The 21,482-nt window shown below is 40.9% G+C and overlaps 1 protein-coding gene across 1 annotated transcript in view; it reads left to right on the forward strand.

The window, feature by feature from the left end:
* ANO4 (anoctamin 4) overlaps nt 1–21,482 on the forward strand; it is a 207,776-nt gene that overhangs the window by 69,605 nt on the left and 116,689 nt on the right. The window contains exons 5-6 of the mRNA XM_019545137.1: nt 12,837–12,937; nt 18,168–18,212. Of these exons, the coding sequence (XP_019400682.1) occupies nt 12,837–12,937; nt 18,168–18,212 (146 nt within the window). The remainder of the gene's footprint in view (nt 1–12,836; nt 12,938–18,167; nt 18,213–21,482) is intronic.

A 21,482-nucleotide genomic window follows, 5' to 3' on the forward strand; every position in this document is an offset into this window, starting at 1 on the left:
TAAATAAAGACAACTGAAGACATGCCTAATTTAGCAGATTTTTAAAATTTCCTTTTGGACCATAACTTTTCCTTGTCATGGTTAGCTTGAAAGTGTAATACAGATTAATGCACTGGCCATTAAGTTAAATTGTTCTTTGTTTCGTGTTGATTCCTGTATTTCAGTTCTTCACTAAGAAATCTTAAAAAGCACTAACTAAGTTTTGGGTATTGAGGAAAAATAATCTTTTTTTTTAAGTAGGAGTCCTCCTGATTTAAATTAAAACATTATTTTTTCCCCTGACTTATGTAGCTTTAGAATCATTTTAGGAATGGTGTCACATCCTGAAAGAATGGTAATTTCAACAGCTACTCTGCTATCAATGTCTTTAGGTATCTTAATTTATATAATTAAGTTATAATTTTATAATTTGTAATTTTAGTTATATAAATTAAGATACCTAAAGACATTGATAGCAGAGTAGCTGTTGAAATTACCATTCTATATATATGTATCGCTGCAGTTTCTCTAGCACTGGTGGGTTGTATGTCAGAGCTTTTTGGAAATTTTCTGAAGCAGCCTTATTAAAAGACCATTTCCACTTCCCATAAAGAGGAAAGAGGAATGCCTGTCTGCCATCTTTACTTATCACTGAATAAGACAGGAGGAGTCTTTCGATTTGGCACATAGCAAGTAAAGCAATTTCTGATGAACTGTTAGAAGACAGCTCTTCAGTAATCCAATAATCCCAGAGGCAAAATATGTACTAGTGACAAGATGGGTAAAGTTCTGAGTAAAAAACATATATGGGCAAGGAGAACAGATATATGTTTTCCCTCAGCCTCCTGGTGTTTTTGTAGAGAAGAATTTGATGGCTGTGTATAAGGCAGCATTCTCCACAACCATCTTTCAGCTCTCAAAGAGCACCACCTCATGAATCTTCTTTGGTCTTCTTTTGTGTGTTGAAAGCAACGTTAAAAAAAAAAAAGAGGTTTGAATTTGTGAGCTCATGGTGTCTTGATGTAAGTCTGAGACGTGGTTGCTACTAGGGCTGTGTGAAGCTTCAGTTGCTGATTTGATGCGGTGGAGATTTGGAACAATTCGGCAGCCGAAACTCCAAATCCAAATTGAATCAGGAGACCCTTTAATCTCTCCAAATCAAATCAGAAGTCTCCAAATCAGTTTGGAGAAATTTGATGATTTGGACATAGACACAGCTTTACATTTTTCTACATACCTCAAGGTAGCAAGCGGCTCATGAATGCTGAGATGCTGGGGCAGATGGACCATCCCAGAGGGGTGCAGGGGGTCCCCAGCACTCTCAGCAGCAGACTATGAAGTGGACCAGAAGCACTTTCGGGTCCACTGCAGAGCTCACAAGGCGCCCGCCCCTCCCCCCTGCTGCTCCCCAACTCAGTGACTGGTGCCTCCTGGGTCTAGGGAGGCACCTGGGGTACCCCCATGGCTAATCGCTCTGGCTAACCAGAAGTACTCCCAGTCCACCTCCAGGTCCACTGCCAAGCAAGCCGGGGAGGGGGGGTCCCACACTCCTGTGGGACGGTGCATCCGCCCCACCATTGCAGTGTTCATGAACTGTACCTGGTACCTTGAGGTATGTAGAAAAAAACATTTAAAGCTGTGTCTATGGTTGAATCACTGATTTCCCGAATCAGCATTGAATCTTCAGATTCGGATTTGGCTGAATTGAATTGGGACAGTGATCCAGTCAACTAATCGAATCACTGTCCCCAATTTGGGCCAAATCCCAAATCTGAATCGAATACAGCTCATTTTGCACACCCCTAGTTGCTACGCAGTCAAAATGGACCTCAGGTGCTTTACTCTTTATGCCATGTGTCAGAAGGAAGTTTAAGGCTGTAGCCCTGCAAGCTTTTCCGTGCAGAGTAGATCCACATCCCTGTTGATTTCAGTGGGTTGCAAAGTGGAGCCCTCAGTTTCAACTCTCCTTTGTTACATATTTATGGTATAACATGCTAAATTCCTTTCTCACATAAAGCTCTAATAAATGCCTGCACTTTTTAATGTATCTGCGGGGTTTTTTTGTTAAATATATAAGAGAAAATAAATTGCCTTTTTCCAATGGCTAAGCATTGTTTCTTCAATCACATCTGAAATGCTTCTAAAATTGCCATGGATATGTAATAGGCAATTCATTAAGTATAAGTATTCTCTGCTTCAAAAAAGAGCTAATGTGAAATAAATCTAACACGATAAAGTATTGTTTTACTCTATATTTGGCATACATCATAGAAAAAAGTCATCTGATAAATCTGCTACAACTGTAGAACATAATGTTTCCTGTCTGTGATTCTAAAAGAAAAATAGTTCACATGAGAGAGATTTTGCCCTAATTTTATCACATAAAAGGTTTTGATACTTACAGGCAACACTGTGCAAAATGTAAAGTTTAAAGTTTAATATTTAAATTAAATATATGCTGCTGCTTCTAGAAAAGATCAGTTTTATGTCCAATAATTATGTCAGCAGGTGAATAACAAGCCTCTGCTGTTTACATCCATTTGGGTTATGGGGTTATGCCTTTTTAAAAAAATGCAAATAATTAATATTTCACATTCTTGTAATGCCTTCCAGTCCAAAGGAACAGAAAAGTCTGTCATACTAATATAAATCCAGTAATGCCAATTAAAGGTAGTTGATTTTAATTGTTGCAGGCTCTTGTCTTCTGTGCTTTAAAACTTAATAATTCAGTGCTTGTTGCAGTGAAACCATTGATTCCTGCACCATCACCGTACAAATCTCTCCCCTCAGATTGTTTGTCTCTCACCCAGTTTTACTTTTTTTTCTAGAAAGTGTCATCCAAGTTAGAGGGCATTGTTTCCTTGATTAGGTTTCTATCATTGTAAATTTTCTTACTCTAAGATTCAGTCTTTTCATCAGGTGCATCCACATGGTGTTAATCAAATTAAAAGGTTTCCTTTCTCTTGTACCTTGCTCCTCTGGAACTGCCGGTGATTCTTGTCCCTACCCCTCAAGGTTGCAAATCTTATTTCTTCCTGGTAGACTGAAGTAAAGAGATCAAAGTAAAGAGAGCCTGCTTGTTTCAATTCAAGTAGTTTACTTTAACTTTCTGGTGAAACTGGTCTTTGGTTTGTGTGTAATAGGGGAAGTTTGCCAACTTTTATCATTGCTGAGAACTCTGTCTTCAGTTAAAAATGGTGCTAGATATCTTGAGAGCTTGTCAGCAGTTGTCAGAATTTAAGCAAGGTGTCATGTCATTGAGACCTTCTCTGTGCAGGGCTAGGTGACATATTGCTTGAACACAAGCACCAGTCTGTTTGCACATTAGTTTCCAGTGCCGTTAGTGCCACTGGATTTGATTCAGTGGAAATATTTGCAAAGTAAAGACAACGTTTCCTACTATTTTCCAGTTTTGCTTGTCAGCTTCATTGTGGCAATAAATTATTTTAAAATATAGTTATGCGGCTGATTTTTCTTCTTATCTCAAGGTAACTTTATTAATAATTACTGATTTGTTTTATTGGTTAGGATTTTTTAATTATTGTAGTTGTATCTTTATCCATCCAATGCTGCATTTTCTCTACAGTTTATCTGCTAGTCAAAGGCTTTATTAAAAATTGGATGTACTATATTCTCCTTGCTTTTCAAATCTCTAACTGTACTGAAAAATATAATATTTTCTTCAAGATATTTATTAAGATATTGATACTTGTTATTTATTAGATTCCTTTGATCGATCTGCCTATGGATCAATGTCCTAATAATAATGTAATATAATAATGTAATATTTTCCCTGGAACTGACAGGATCGTAATAATCCAGTAATGTATATGTTTTTGAAAGATATTGGCAGCACATCAACCTTCATCTAATTTTAGAGCATTGTCTGCTGATCTGCATTTACTCTTTATGTATAAAGAAGCTAAACAGTTTAGTTAGGTCAATACTATATGTATACTTGGGATTTTTCCCCAGTTAGTTTTCTCAACACAGCTTATTTTTCTACTCTGTTGATGTAACAACATAATACTTGGAAAAAGTGGAAGCTGTATTTAGTTGGATTATTTAATTCCAAGAAACGATGTAGAGCAGCAGTGGGCAAAATACAGACCATGGGCTATATCCAGCCTGCCAAATGATTTTACCTGGCCTGCAGCTGCTCCTCTAAGGAGAATTGTATCTGACTTACAGCTGCCCTGGCTTTTGGCACAGCTCTTGTCAAAACCCAAGTCCCTGGCATGTGACCAGGTTGGGCAGGAGTTGCACCAGCTGCACAAGGCCCAAAGTAGCATGTGGGAACACGGTGCAGCTCTGGCCTGGCTGCATGCCAGGGACTTGAGGCAGGGGCAGGGGGTGCAAGGAGGAGGTGGGGACACAGCATGGAACTGGCCTGGCCAGGTCTAGATAATTCACAGCGCCCAGCCCCCTTCTCCCTACAGACCCTCCTTGGCTAGAGACAGAGTTATACATAAACTGATTTAAGTGATCACAAACTGGATTAAACCTGTAACAGAACATCAATTCAATGCACATAAACCAGTTTCAAAATGGCCAAAAACAGTTTGAGATAAACCTGGTTGAATGTAGTATCAGACTTAACTGATTGAGCTCAAAGCGGTTCATGGAACTTCTGTCCCAATCCCCTTCCTGGTTTAAGCTAAACCAAAATCCCCTAGCATCCCAGCATGCTTTGCAGCCCTGGGCAGGGCTGTGCTGTCTGTTCGAATGGAGCAGGGCTGGCTCTGCCACTCTGATCCCTAGCTGGAGCAGAAGCGGGCAGGGGCAAAAGCTTCTGCAGGTGCTGGGGCATGGCCAGACGCCGCCCCCTCCTAAGGCAAACAGAGAATGAAAGAGGTTTATTCCTCACTCTCTCCCCTGTCCCACCAGCACAGACCTGACAAGCATTTCTCTGCTCACTGCTCCAGTGGTGGGGTTGTGGCCAGCACCGGCAGTAGCCTTAAGTGAACTGGCCAGGGAGGAGGTTTAATTCCTCCCATCCCTGTCTCACCAGCACAGAACCAAGACATTGTCCATCTGGTGCTCCCCGCTACCTGTTCCAGCAACAGTGGGGACATCACCAGACACTGGCCTTCTGAGGCAGAGAGGGGTGTTATTCCCCCTTTGTCCCTGAGGGACCACAGCCAGGGTCTGCTAGTCCTGACTGCTGCCAATCACTCCCTTCATGGGGCAAGCAGTGTAATAAGCTCCCTCCCTGTCCAGTCTGCCAGACACTGGAGGGAGAAGGGAAATAATCCCCCTCCTGGCCCCCTCTCCTAAAGAGCGCATTCTGTCTGGCCTCTGGCCATGCCCCTGTTGCTGCCACTGGGTCAGCCAGGGGGCAGATACCATGACAGGGGCAGCTGCGGGCAGGAGCAGGGCAGGGTGGGTAGAGCTGCCGCAGACTGCAGAGTGAACAGAAACAGCACTAGGGAGAGCTTGGGGAGATACGGCCACCCATCTAAGCCCCAGTGTCACCACTCACCCCACACAGTGTGTGGCAGCTCTGACCCGCCCACTCCACTCCCACCCCTGCCCACAGTTCAAGCCCTCCACTGGGAAGAGACTTGCACTCCCTGGGAAACCATGAGAGAGGCAGCTGCCCATGTCACGGTCCCTTCACACTTGCTGTTCCGGTGACAGGAGTGGGGGAGTGGCTACTGCTGGGGCTGGTCACACCCACCCAGCACAGCTTCCCTACAGCTGAGGGCTGCTCTAGCACCCCCTGGCTTCTGGGCTGAGCCACTGCAGACATGTGCCTACATTTCCTGGGTGAAAATGGAATGTCTATACACTTGCAAATTGGTTCAGCCTAGGCAGGTTAGACTAACCTGCAAAGATTGAATCAATTCAGGCTCCGGCTTTTTGAATGTCTGTCCCTAGCTGAGTCCCTGGCACACAGCTGGGCTGGGTGGTACCATGCTGTATTCCTGCCTACCAACTCATGGTGTTAATCATCTTAAAAGGTTTCCTTTTAATGTGCCACATGGGTGGAACTGGTGAGGCTTCTGCCTGACCTGGCCACATACTGGGGACTTGGGATGGGGGAGGGGGAGAAGGGAGGAACAAAGGTTAGGTTTCCTAACTTTTGATCTCTCTGCCCAGGACTGGGCAATTATTTGGGCTGGAATACCACTTAGGGAGTTTTATTGAGCTGTCGTGGGGAGAGGAAGGCTCTGACCTGGCCCACAGCACCTCACCCACACTCCCTATGTGGTCCTTTGGCCCAAATACTTGCCAATATTGTCTCCTATTTTTCTCCTCCTTGCTGCATGATGATCTCAACAAAAGTAATTGTATCTCTTTGTAATAATTGAAAGTGCCTGAGCACCCAGAAAAATCTATATTTGCTTATTTATTTATTTATATATTGGAACCAGTGGCATAACTAGAGCAGGATGACCAGGGCAACTTGGTGTGGGTTGCAAAGGGCAGGAAAGAACAACTGCCATGACCCATACAGTCACACTGCTGGCACAGTGGCAACCAGAAGTTACCACTCCTCCCATGCGTGGCAGCTACCCCAGGTACCAGGCCGTGCCTGGCCTGTGATCTATATCTCATTCCTCTTACAATTCCAGGATACTTTTCCTTTCTTCTCTTTCTTTTATGGGAGAGGTACAAAAAGGATAGCCACATTGATTTTTTTTATACCAATCTCTACATACTGATCATGTAAATACTTTAATGAGAAGTCTGTCTTTCTTTTCCCCTTTGTTATACACACGCACACACACAAATAATTGCATTGCTTTTGCAGGTGCCTATGTAACAGTTACAAGGAAGATAAAAGAATGATAATACTTTGATTGGAGATATCATATTAACATCTTCCAGATTTATAAAGTGGATACCTCTTTTCCTATCTTCATATCCATTGGAACCAAATAATGTTTTTGTTAAAGTGCATCTTCCAAAGTTTTATGACTTAAAATGCAGTTGATAGCAAGCTATTTGAGAAATTTCCACATCAGGGTCCTTAATCCCCTTCCCTGATCCCTGAAGGGAGGGACCATCAGAAGTGCTGAATTTCAGGATCATTCTGGTTCTACTGAAACCAGTGGTATTGACTTTAATGAGAACAAAGGTTGGTCAGCAGTACATATTTTCTGTGGACTTGAAACACCTGCAGATGTGTACTTGGGTTTAGCAGCCAAACATCATATTAGCTGGGCATTAAGACCCATTTTGTGAATGCTTCCTAAATTTAAAATTATAAAACAAAAATTAAACTTAACAGAAACCTATCCTTTGCAAGTTTTTTCTGGGTCCAGCTGCTGGTATAATAGATCTCAACTAATGAAGGAGCCTCATGCAGTTATTATTTGACTCACTTTGTACCTGTGTGGATATATGTATATTGGAGAAAAAGACTGTGATCAGTTTCTTCATCAGGTTTGTGGTTGGTTTGTTTTTTCAGAAATTAAGTGCTGGCATGAATTGTGTTATTAAAATAGAAAGACAATTTTATCCAAAAGGCAAGGCAGCAAAATGTACACCTAGAGAACAGTAATGTATTCTAGTCCTAATGAGGATGATGTAGTCTTGTAAAGGTTCAATTAACAAGACCAAGAAAGGTTAGGAAGTAATGATTTCACATATCAGATGTAGACTGTGGAAGGTTCTTTATGGAATTATCAAACACTTTCTATATTTTACTTCCACGAATTACAGAAGCTCAGTTTTGAGCCAGTCCCTTTTACCAATTAAAAGAAAATAAGGCTTGGGAGAATCATGTTATTTTCATGGAGCAATAAACTCAAGTGCACAGAACACTGGAGTTTATTGCTCCCAAGCGCCATGTTTGAACGTGCACCCAGGACTGCAGCACGTTGAGCTGGATCAGAGCAGCCCTGGCTGGCAGGAGGCCCAGGGGGTCAGTCTGCTAGCCTGGGGCTACTCAGACCTGGCTCAATGTGCTGTGGAGGGGCTGGCAGTGGCACCAGGATGCTACAATGCAGGGCTAGCCATCAAGCAGCTCTGCACTTACGTACCCTCGTACCCCAGCCAGGCCCATCAGCATCCGCACATGCATTGCTGTTCACTAAAGATCACCACCACAGCATAGTATTTATGTTTACAAGTAGTAACCTGTGGTAGAGTTAATTAGTTCCCTGCGGCCTAATAGGGCCACAAATGTAGACATTGAGAATTCATTGCAGAGCTAATTAGGCAACTTCAGTAAAGGTCTCATATTGATGCGCCCACTGGCTCATTTGACTGGAGCTGGAAGCAGTAGCTCTAGAAATGAAAGGGTAATAAATATGGCTGGTTGGAAAAAAAAATCAACCAACAGTTGTTTTCTCATTGCATTTTTGACTGAACATTTTTTCATGAAACATGTCTGCCTTACCCTGGAAATGTTGAGTTTACATGAAAGCCCTTTTGGCCCAAAACTAGTTCTTCTGTTCTGAAGAGAAGTTCAAATATTTTACAAGACTCGCCCCCAACAGAGGTTTATACTCAAGTAGCCCTTGCGGACTCACTTCTGACCCTTCTGGTGACTGCCAAAGCAGTACAGATTATTAGAGGGAAATCTGTTTTAGTGCTTATGCCTTTCCTCTAGGACAAGCTTAAAACTACTAACTACGCTGAACATTGGTTTGAGACTACATTGAACGCCAGGTAATTGTTGCATGGTGGTAAATTGCAGGGATTAATATCCTGGTTTAGATCCAAGTATTATCTTTGTTCTCAATCTTGTTCTTATTACCATTGGCCAGTCTGTTTTACTGGCCCTTCCTTGAACTCCTCTACCATGTTTTATTTCTTCTTCTCCCCCATCATTTTGCTGCATATTGTCCACCTATATTGATATTGTTTGATTTATGTTGCAGAGGGGATTAATGTGGCCTTATGTTTTTTGTGTAAGCAACATAGAAAAAATGACTTTTCTGCTCCAAACTTTTTAATAAGTAAAATCCTTCATGCCCTTTAGAAAAATGGGACATTTTCTTTTTAAAAATGTATTTTAAAATTCTAGATTTCCTGGTACAATACATTGTTTTAGACCAGCAGCTAGAGGATTCAAGTGATTTGAATAATCTCTGTTTTTTCTTGTTAACAATGATCAGGTAATTTTATATTAAGTAATAATAAAGGAAAAGACCCACATTCAGTCTGCTTGATGATGGCTTTCCCTGGCATAAACTGAAGCCCGGCATGGAAAGTAAACTGGAGGAGGGGAGGATGAATCTGTGAAAATAAGTTGGCAACTCTCTTCTACTAGCAAACTCTAGGGATTCAACATGGCCTGAAGATTGTACTCACTGGAAGGGGCTTTGTGCCCAGGGCCGCCCAGAAGTTAACTGTTTCAGTACATCCCTGACAAACTTTTTACCAGTGGACCGTCTGTGAAGCCCCAGCAGGACTAGAAGTGTCCCTTACCTAGCAGAAACCTTGAGGGAGGCACCTATCCTTATGCCATCTCTCCTTCCTTGAGGCTGAGTACCTCTCATGAGCATAAGGCCTTGCTGATGTAGGGAGGTTCAGGAAGTACCTCTTTGAATCAGCAGAAGGGAATTAATCCCAACATGTGTGCACTCAGAATGCAAGAGATGTTAAACACTTCCTTGCAGGTGTCATCTGTCTGGAAATCTGTGGTACGTGCTGCTTACACTAAAGGGTTGTTTACAGATTCTCTTTGTATGTAGGTTTTAGAAGTCAAATGTCGCCCCTCATTTGAAGAAGACGGCTAATGCAAGACTAAGCTTCCCCTTGTTTGAACCTTTGACCTTTGTGCTGTACCCTGCTGTTAGGATTCTGAACTTAACTGGGAAAAAAGAGACTGTAAACTCCATTTTCACATGTGGGCCTTGAAGTAGGACACACCAGTCCTACATTATAATAACATAGCATTTAGGATTCAACATGTCTATGTGCCAGTCTGGGTATCTAAATGAAGGAGTTGGATGTCCTGTTAAAATCACCAGAACTGTAAACTGAGCCCAGTAAACTCTGCCTGACCAGCCAGAACAAAAATGCTGGTAAGGAGAAAAATTATTGGGGTACAAGCCTTCAAAGTTTTAATAAAATGGAAACTTTTGTGTTGAGATTGGTTATTATAATCAAGAAATGCTTTGTCTTTTGCAAAAAAAAAGGGGTGGGGGGAGGGAGGATAGAAAATCTGAAAGGACAGAATACAAATCCATTTTAAGAATTAGATATTCCCTATTATTTGTTGCTTCCCTGCAACTCTGTAAGTATGTTCTAAGTATAAATACCACCTACTCACTAATAACATAGTAGAGAGAAAACTATAGATGAAGCATGGGTGAGGCATCTAGAAACAGAGAGATACTGTATTTAATTTCTTATCTAAATGAGAAGATTAACAGAAGCCAGCCATTTAAGTATTTTTGTAACAAGATAATTTACTGGGTACTTTCTTTCAGATGTTTTATTGGCACCTATTTTTCCTTTTCAACATAGAAAAAGCTGTATTTCATGCAATTATTTCTCCATATAGTGTTGTTTCTCCTCTTTTCTTTCTTATTTTAGCATTTCTTTTTTCCCCACATGAATGTTAACTATTCATAACCCTATGAGAATTTGAATTCTATATTGATAACTTTACAACTCATCATCTCTTTCCGCCGAAGAAGACTGAAGCGCCGCCAAATATATTTTGTTTAGATTTACTGTAGATTGAAAGCTGATTAGATAGTATTACAAGGTATTAGAAAAGCAGTGCTTATATAATAAGTATTTTTTTAAATCTGTGTTGAGCACTTACAGATTTTTTCAGTTTTCCAAGGAAAGGGAACCATTAAACATTTTAGAAATCAAAATCAGATCATAATGGTCTGACATGAAATAGCAGACTATCCAGCCATGCTTCTGCAACTCAAGTGCTAAGTTGTGTAGTGTTCAAATCAAAGTGGAAAGGGTTCCCATTAGCCTCTTGAAAGAATTCAGTCACCAAATTTAAGGGAAATTAGGAGTAGTTTCACTTCATTGAGCAAGTTCCATGCCTCTCCACATGCTATTAATGGGTACCTAGACCCAGTATCCGTTTGTACATGAGGTTTAACAATTCCTAGGTAAAATATTTCATGGAACTGTATTACGCTTTTCTGCTAGTGGGTGAAGGCTTACATTGGTGGTTTGGAGGAGTCCTTTGGGGAACAATTGCCTATAAATGCTGGCAAGCGGACTCAGTGGCCCATGAGCATCTATCCAGTTCTGTGTTTCAGTATCATCCATTGTTCATTGGCTTCATCTTATCTTTTCAGGGCTAGCTTGCAGAAAACATCTTATGCAGCAGAGCTGAATACTATTTTCTGTGTACCCCTTTGCCAAAATTCCCCAGGGAAGACATTTGAAATTTGTCAGATTTAGAAAAGTGTTGCCCAAATGGACTGTCACCTGAAGTATATTCAAAAGCCATAAAAATCAGGAACAATTCTTAATTACTTGTGTTCAGACCTTGTTGGGGATTGTGTTGCTAGTATGTCATTTAATGTAAAAATATTTTGCACAATGCTGTCAGCTAAAGACATAGACCAGATAAATAACTGCAGTATTTTTGTAAACAAACCTTCAAGCTGGAAAAAAAATCTCTTCTGCTATCAGATTCTTTATTCTGTCCACTTTTTCTTGAGGATCAATAACATTTTGCCTGTAAATATTTTGTGTGTCTCAGTTATAAAGGATTTTATATTCTGTTTGGGTGGGGGAAGATATTCTTGTATTGATTTTTTTTCTTTTGTACTAAGGGAAGAAGTACATATATTCCTTAAATTCTGGAACCCTTGATCCTCCTGTCACATATCACAAACTACCATAGCACACTAGCACCTATCTGACATTTCAACATCTATTGGGCTAACAGAAGGAAAAACTAGAAAACTGAAATATCTCTATTCCACACATAAGGTGCATCTACATGTTGCCCTATGACAATGTTATTATTGGACTGTGCTTTAGTACTTCCAAAATACTAAAGCACAGCACAGTAACCACCCATACTGCACCACACACAAGCGCACAATTATTTTTAGTAGCTACTTGTCGTAGTGGTGTGCTATAACAGGAGAGCACACCACTATGGTGAAGTAGCTGCTGGTCATGTGTAGACACCCGTGGATGCTATGTCACTGTAACATGTGACTATGGCAATGTAGTATCACATGTAGACATGCCCATAAGGCACTAGAGTTACTGGAGCTTCACAGTAAACCAATATTAAACTGCATTAATTTAGAATTAGGGTTGTTATTATTGCTTATACTCCAGTCCCTAAAAGGCAAAGATCTCAACAGTGAAATCATCCAGCATGTGGGTTTTAATAGTTGGTGTGACTGTCATGAATTACGTTATGGAATGTAATTCTGTGGGAGTTTCACAGCTTTGTAACAATTAAGTTTAATCAGTTTTACTGCCAGTCAAGCTGGATTTCTGTCTCATTCACTCTACTGTCCCTTTCCATGCATTGCCATATACAGTTTTGTTAGGGTGACATCTGCTTCAGCATGCATAGTCCATGAAAAGCCCTCTCTGCACCACAGCAGTGAGGATGGAGAGAATATCCTCACATACGCTATAGTCAGTAGAATTTCCCTGGTCATTGGCACAACAGATAGCCCAAAGTCATGAGGATAAGTCTATGGCTTTTCTGTAGTGGACAAGATCCTCTAGAGGAAAATATGGCCCATTGGAGGATAATCACCAAATTAATGTCAAAAACAAAACAGTACACAGTACATGTGTACTGGCTGAAAGGGGAGTTTCTTGTAATTGATGAGTAAGGCAAATGGGAGAAGAGAAATGACAGAGGCAGAAGGTCCTTTGTTCTTCAGACCTCACTTGACTTGAAAGCATTAATAAGTCTTGGTGGGGTTTTTGTTTCTCTGTTGCAGTCATCTTTAACCAACAGTGACATCATCTTTGTGAAGCTTCATGCCCCATGGGAAGTCCTAGGCAAATATGCAGAACTAATGAATGTAAGAATGCCTTTCAGGTAGGTGTAAATAAATTTTGTGTTAACCTCCATATTCAAACTTTACTGTAAAGATAATGTAGAACTAAAATTAAATAGATGCAGAAAAGCTATTCTGTGAATTGTCTCACAACTTTAGAAAATCTGAAGAGAGTGACAGAGATACCATATGCATTGCTATTTCTTGTTAATGCCTGCAATTTCCATACAGTATCAATTTTAAAATAAGGCGACCTGTAGCAGCGCTGCTGTTTTTCATGGGGTATTCTATTCTTAGGCCCTTTAACCCCTTCACTGCTGGAGCCCCCTGCATACTCGTGCGCTGCTGTTTTTTAAATGGACATTTCATTGAAATTGGAAGGTCGAGACGATCCAGGTACGTACGGCAGCACAGAAGGTGCATGTCTGTTGGACGTATCTGGTATGTTCGGCACCTGTAAATTGTCTGTTCTATAGTATAAAATAAGGGATAGACAGAATATAAATATAAGTATCCCATCTAAGAGAAGAATGGCATTCAGATAGTAAATATGCTTCTGTCTTTGGAGAAAGAATAGAAATTGTATTGTATGCTGTTGGTGGCTAAATTAACTTCATCTGATAATACAGCTTTTTATCTTTTTATCAAATATGATTTGTATGACAGATCTCAATTTTGATGTTAAAAAAGTCTTATTTTTCTCTGTTAAAACAACATTAAGGACTTCACTTGAACTCTCCAAGCTTCTAAACTGAGAAGGCCTAATTCTCCTCACACTTAATGGGAATTACATCTGATCTAAATGGAGTTATTTCTGATTTATCCTGGTATAAACAAGAGAATCAGACCCAAAATATGCAAAGAATGAATGATCTGTGATGAAAGCTGTACCCAGAACTTTATGGATGTCCGTTTCTCATTTTGAGAAGAAAGAAATACCGTTATGTGCTATAGACCATTGTATTTTGTTAGGAAATCAGGCTGTGGGCTTGTCTACATGTGGACCTTTTATGCAGGATTAGCCTAAAATCACCATTTTTAAGTTCCCTGAAGACCCTGTGTCCACAAGTATGCTCCCTTAATGCACCTTAAAAATGGCAGTTTTGGCCTAATCCCACCAAAATTTGATACCTGCTTAAAGCAAGTACCAAATACCAAATGTAGGTGTGATTAGCTAGGTCACATTAGTCCACGTATAGACACTTAATGCTCATTAACATGGCTATACGTGGGCTAATGCAATTTAGCTATATGAGCTTAAATATAATGCACCTTAATGCACATTAAATCACTTTAATGCACACTAAGGCATCCTAAATTGCTTTAATGCACCTTAAACAAAGGTGCATTAAGTTTAGGTACATGTAACTACAGTTGACCCTCACCATTTGTGGGGGATACGTTCTCGTATCCCCAGCAAATGGTGAAATCCGTGCATCAGGCGCTATGTTTATAAATGCAGTCTGCATTCATGAACACAGTGTCCCCATCAGCTGGGGGTGATCACAGCTCTGGCGGCAGTGGCAGGAGCCCAGCAGCAGCAAGCACAGAGCTCCCAAGGAGCTTCTGTAAGTGTATAAAGTGTATTTAAAATGTGGGTTTGGCATTTATAATTGAATATAAATTTATAAATATTTGAAACTATGAATGCCAAACCCATGGATAGCGAGGGTTTCCTGTACATGTGTAAACATGCCTTGTATGTACTAGAGTTTTCATTTTAAGACAAACTCTTTTTTCCCCTTGTATGTGCATGTGTAGTGTTAAAAAGGAGAAAAAGTTGCCAGGATATTTAGAGTCTAATTTTTCATTTCTAAAAGCATGAAAGCTATAAATCAAGTTAATCTTTTGATGCCATTGGCGTTACCATGGGATGAAGTTGTCCCAAAATACAATGGTAATAGCTCCTGCTTGTCAATCAGAGCATCATCCAGCAGGAAGCCAAATTTTACTTTTTATAGAAAACTTGGACCTTCCTGATCCATACTGCTCAGAAGTGTCAGTAGACAGCAATGTTACTATAATTCAGAATATATGCAAATCTATACAGATATTAAAATGATTTCTTGACATGCTGCGTATTTTCATCTCTATTCTTTGAACAGTCATTGCAAGACAGGAACCCAGTAATGTATATGATATATTTATAAAATTACAAAAGAGAGGCATACTGAAATGTTCCCATAGAAAATTTTTATACTAAATAACTTTAAAAGAATTTGTTTTCAGAAGTGTCCATTAGTTTTAGTTACCTCTATTTCCAGAGTGCTTAATTGAACACACCAAGGAACTAGTTTCCAAGATTAAGTACAGACATTCAAAAAGTCTGAGGCAGAATTGATCCAACTTACATGGGTTTCACTAAGCTGCGTAGATTAGATCAAGAGTGAAAGGAAAACACATTTGCCCTTCAGTGGGAGGGAGGAACATACAGATGCTTGCAGTGGCTGAGACTAGAAAGCAGGGGACACTCCCACATGCCTCTCAGTGTGCGAGATATTGCTGAGGGCAAATGAGTGGGGCCCATCCTTGACTGGCTATCAGGCACATGCCCTCAACTCCCTGCTGTCACCATGGACTTTCCCCTGCACCCAGCCAACACTTCCAGGAGAACTCCAGAGGGGGTCACCATGGCACCCCACCCCCATCACTGCCAGCTGGGCTGTCAGGCATGCCATGGTGACTCAGTCTGGGGCTCACCTGGAAGCCTAGGGTTGGGAGTGAGAGAAGGTCCATGGTAACAGCAAGGAGTTGGAGGGGATGTGCATGGCAGCCAATCAGAGGTGACCTGGCTCTGTAGAAGGAAGAGGCCTAATCCTTCTTCTGAGGGGCTCAGTCCTTCCTTCTAGGGAATACTTCTGTCCCCACTGCCCAGCACAAGTCTCCTGGACTGTCCAGAGCATCTTGCTGGAGCTCGGCACCAGCAGGAGCTGGCAAGATGTGCCAGGCAGTGAGGACAGGAGCACTCCATAGAAAGAAGGATCAGATCCCTCATAGCTTGGCACCAGCCGCAGCTGAGGGGCCTAATTCTTCCTTCTACGGTTTGCCTCTGCAAGCCTCCCGGGCTGCCCAGCACATTTTGGCAGCTGCCGCTGGTACCAAGCTGCAACAAGACATGCCAGGAAACCTGGGAGGCCCTGCACCCAGCACCAAGGACAGGAGCACTCTGCAGAAGGAAGGATTGGGTTCTTCAGTTGCCGCTGGTGCTGAGTTCCAAGGGGCCCGAGCCTTCCTTTTATGGTGCACTCCTGTCCCTGCTGCTCAGTACAAGCCTCCCTTCCTGCCCCTCCTTGCCTGCCTGTATCTGTGCTGGCTGGTGTCCGTGACAACCCAAATCAGCTGAACACCCCACAAGTGCTAGCACATCTCCCTGTGAGGGGGGTAAGCAGGGTGGGAGGCACAAAGGCCCCTGGGATGCCAGTAGATAGCAACCTAACATGAATCAATAGGGGATCTGTTACAAAGTTTGATAGACTGGTCTAACCTAAACTGATTCAGTCTGATGCAACATCCATCCAAGTCTGTCTCAGGCCTGGGTTCCGCCATTTTTAAACCAGTCTGTGTGCACTGAACTTCTGTCCTCTTACAGGTTTAGCCAGTTTTTGGCCCCTTACACCACCATATATGTAATGTATATACTTTGCCCAAAGCTGTTGCCTTATTCACAGTTCCCAGTAATTTAGGTTAGAATTGCTAATACATTACACTGTATCGGGAGAAAACACCTCTGCAATTGGTACACTGAGGTTTGAAGCTGAGCACCCAAAATGAGTAAATATTTCTGAAATTTGGGATAGAATCCAAAAGAGCATGGGTGGATTTTTCAAAAGCACTGGGCTCAGTGGGGGTATGATAAACATTTGCCTTCAGTAGGAGCAGAGTTAGATTAAAACTGAATGTTTTTGAAAAGCTCATCCTTAGTCCACACTCTGAATGATAAAGATTTTGAGAATATATAACATTATTTAAATTCTAAATTCTGGCAAGTAACCCAAATCAGTAACCCTTTGTTTGTGTATCTGTGGTTTAAAGCAGCAATACAACTTTTATTTTAGAAACTTGCCAAACAATTTCTTCTGGGTCACTCAGGGGCATTGCTATGTTATTTTAGAATATTGACAAATTTGCAGAATGAGTTGTGTGGTATGACCCCTTCCTTTTACAGAACTGGTATAGATCAGCATTAAATGATGGAGCATTTCAGAATACATAAAAACCACCTTGGTTTAATGATGACCTCCAGTGGATGACAAAAATCAGACATAAGGAGCAAGGGACTGGAGTTCAATAAGGCATCCAAATCTTGCAGTAAGATACATGGTTAACAAATCCACACCTGAAAAGACCTTAGAGGTTTGAATGGGTTTAAGATTCAATTTCTCTTCTGAAAGAATGGGCAAAGTTCTTAGAGGTACTTTGCATAACTGAACAGCAAGAGACGAGCAACTGGAAATTGGGGTGGAATCTGGCTCCACCCAGACCTGATAGGGAGATCACTCTGCAGGCCTTCTGGGACAGGAACCATAAAGAAGAAATCTGGTACTAGGCCAAAAGAATCCAGTGCAATGCACTTGTCTGACTGTTCACTAGCCCCTCACACACATACCCAGTGCCACACAGCTTATTCTACTTTCAACTGAAACAATCCATGCCTGTATGAGCGGTGGAAAGACTGGCTGAACACTGGGGCATGTGCCAAGCACGTATTGATTGCCAAGCATGTATTGATTTTGCTTGTGCAATCTAAATACCCATCTGTTTGGGAGGATACTTTCCTCATATCCACCATTTGTTCCCATATGTACTGCATGTGAGGGTATATCTTGGTATTAAGCTTTAGTTACTATTGTACTGCATTTTTAAGTGTTCCCCTATTTAAATAGCATATCATTTTTGCAAGTCCAATTTTAATGATTAAATTATTGATGTGAAAAGCACACAGCTTAATTTATTCATATTTGCATTTTCCCAGTAAAAAAATTGACATCCATTTACTGAATTCTTTGGCATGGAACTGTTTCTAAGTCCCTGACATCCATTCATTTATAATCGCTGAAAGAAGAAGAAAGTCAAAAAAATAAGCTTCGTGCAATTCAACCAATGGCAAAATTTGTCTTGGGTTCCTTTGACAGTTCTGTTAATCTCTCTTTAGTCTCTTCCTCCACCTCTTACAGGCTTCTATCTTCAATCTCCTTTCCTTCCTTGCTAGTTCATACTGTAACTGACGATGGGTTTTCTTCTCGACTGGCTTCATTTTTGCTGTTCTTCCAGGAGAAAAATCTATTACCTGCATCGCAGATACAAGTTCATGAACAGGTGAGTAAAACACTTTAACTGGTACATTTTATGTCAATATTCATCTATAGATAAATGAATGGTAAAGTTCATATTGGAAGGGCAGGTATGAACATACATGTGCTTTACTAGGCTTGTAAATCCACACCTTCAGAGTATATTTGAAAGAAATTATCAGTTTCCCATTGTAGTATAAGGAAACATCTTTCAAATTAGTGGGATCTTTTAAAGCAGAAGAAACTTTATTTTTTGGGGGGTGGGGGGTTAAAATATTACTGTAATCTGTTATCAATTATTCTCCTTTACAGTGCACCCTTCCCAACTTATGGTGGTGTTGAAATTAGTTATTTCCTATACTGTAGCTGTGCATAGTGCTTTACAGGTAAATAAAAAGGCCATGAAGCAAATTTATCTGTGATATAATATCACAGAAATCAATAGATAAAGGATTTTTTCCCTGAAGTTTTAACCGTGAAGCACTTCTGTTCAGTTACAAAACACCTTTAAGATATCTTTGCATTTTTTGTCTTTTTTACCTCATTTATAAAACAATCAAAGGCTTTCAGCATCCAGAACTTTCACTGTTTTGATTTGATTAAAAAATTTCTTTGGTCCAAAGTGTCTCCAAAAATCTTGGAATAATGTAAAAACTTGGCAAAGGGCAATCCACTTAATGGTTTTCCATGCTAAGATGCTGTTCATGGGGTTTTCAAGTACACTCAGCAATTATTTACTTTCTTGCATTGAAGTCAGTGATAAACTTCCATTAATTTTAATGGATGTTGAGTTAGGCCAGTGTAGAATGTTTTTGAAAACTCATATGCTAGAACAATAGGTGCTTTCCACTGCAGTTTCTGTTGATGTCCACAGGTAAAACTAATTTGCCAAAGTGATCTGAACTTCTTAAGATCAGTATTCAGTCTTTGTACTTTGTATTAAATACCACTGTATCCTTCTGGTGATATGAGAGTATCAACATTACTCAAATATGATAGCATACAAATGATTTTTTGGTATGCAGCATTTGATCTCTCTGATGAAAAGAGAAATTTTGTTCATGAGCATATGCTATAAGTACATTGAGCTCTCCTAAAGCTGGTTACTGTTTCTCTCCTCAGCGGACCCCAGAGTAAGTGCTTTGGGGCTTACTAACTTTGAAATCTTACAGTCAGCAATTTTTCTAAAGCAAAGCACAGGCTGAAAGAATAAGTGGAACAATATCAGCCAGGAAGGTATTCAGCCACAAAGTGCTTTAAAAGTCTCCATTTGCTACCTAAGCTGCAGGAAGTAGGCAGTTACTGTGCATGTGAAACCATGTTATTTGTAGATATACAGAGTTGCTTTTTTCTTGACCACTTGTACTAAGAGGACCTAAGCAGGTGCTAATTTTTTTAAATTAAATGTGTCTTGCCAAATTGGAAACTACAGGTCACTCTCATTTCTTGGTTTATGGTTTCATAGTATGTGTGAACCCCACATAATAAACTGGAGGCATAGTCAATGGGCACCTGTTCCTAGTAAAGAATCATGTAAGTTATAGATGGACAAAGCCCTAGTTGTCATGACAATTTCCTTGTTGATATCAAATGAACTAGGAGGATGCTTGCTCTGGCCAACCTAACATGACTTGAGCTTGTCTCAGCTGGAATATGTTGCTTACGTATTTTAATCCCTCAATGACTGATTGGTTTAAAAACAGTTAATGCACATAATTTTAAGTTTTCAATACTTAACTGTTCCTGAATCTTTCCAAATTCCTGATAGCCTGTTTATTGCATGTCTACAGATGCACATTTACTGTGCAGTTACTGAAATTACTGTTCAGTATGGGTGTGTGTCTACACATGCATGCCCTTTCTGCACAGTAAATATGGCGACTTATGCTGACTTGAGTGTAAATTTGATACCTGCATTATGCAGGTATTAAATTTATGACCAATTAGTTATTGTGCAGCAATGCATGTGTAGACACCTTATTGGTCAGTAACACTGTATGTGTGGACTGATCTGGGACTAACCTTAGTCCCAAGTCAGTCCACATACAGCATTAATGCACATTAGTGCCTGAATGGGTAGACACTCACCTATTCCCTCTTACTGCACAGTAATTTACTGCACAGTAAGTTTAAGCCAGCATAAATACACATGTAGACACACCTAGAGCCAGTGAAATGCAATGGGTGCATCCAGACAAGCGTGGATGTGCAGTATGTGGCACTGCAGACCTGTCTGCGGCACCACACACTGCACATGCAAGTGTTCCCTGTGCTGCTACTTTGCAGCATGGTTTGTGGGGGGGTTGACACCAGGAGATCCCAGGGTAAAAAAGTGGGGCAGTGCTCATGCACTGCCCAAAACTGGAGCCTAGCCAGCCAGAGCCACACTCCAGCTGCTGGCTAAGCTTCCAGCCATGCCTGCAGTCCCAGAAGCCACCCAGGACCACAGGTAAGGCTGCTGGGGCAGCAACTATGCTGGCCCCAGCCTCCCCTAACCCACTTGGGATAACCTGTGACACATGAGAGCACCCGTGTCATGGCCGTTCCCCAGGGACAAATAACAATGGCACAAGGTGTCCCCAGGGAAACAAATGTCTGTGCTAATCTGGACACACCTAATATGTTTTAACTCTGTCTGTCTGTGTATTAGTGCCAATACTCTGCCTCTTCCTGCTTTTTTGAGAGAGATACCAGCACAGTTTAAAATCTGCATCAGTGCCTATAACCATGTTAAAGTAGCCTGGAGGCATCTTCTGAGGGTCTGACCATTTTTATTTTTCAAAGGATGGAAATAATTTGCTTTGGAGAGTTGGCTTCAAAATGAAACAAGTTCTACACTTCTTGTAGTGTGGCGTATGCATCAGCAGGGAACAAACAAGTCCACTGGGCCCACTAAGGAATATGAATGTTGTAATGACAAAAGCCAGTCAATTTTCAAATAAGCTCATGGTGAAGTCAACATGTTCTTAAGATGAAAACGTGCTGTGTGCAAGCTATGATAAACCAGCAGCATACATACTGCAAATGTGCATGTTAGGTCTCAGGATGAATGGGAAGAGGACTACAGATTCTTGAGTGTATTAACAGTTTATCGAATTCAGATTATTTTACTAAATATATAAGCCTGTCACTGAATGTGTTGAAACAGTTCTTTCTCAAACCCTCCCCAATTTCACTAACAAAAAACAAAGTGTAATAGTGAAAGGCTTAATTGCCCTTTCAATAGACGAGAGTCAGTGAAAGGGGACAATACCTCCATATAGGATTGATCCTCCATATAGGATTGGGGTGCCCT

Source organism: Crocodylus porosus, unplaced genomic scaffold (genome assembly GCF_001723895.1).
Source record: "Crocodylus porosus isolate Cpor-Errol unplaced genomic scaffold, CroPor_comp1, whole genome shotgun sequence".
Classification (NCBI taxonomy): Eukaryota; Metazoa; Chordata; order Crocodylia; family Crocodylidae; genus Crocodylus; species Crocodylus porosus.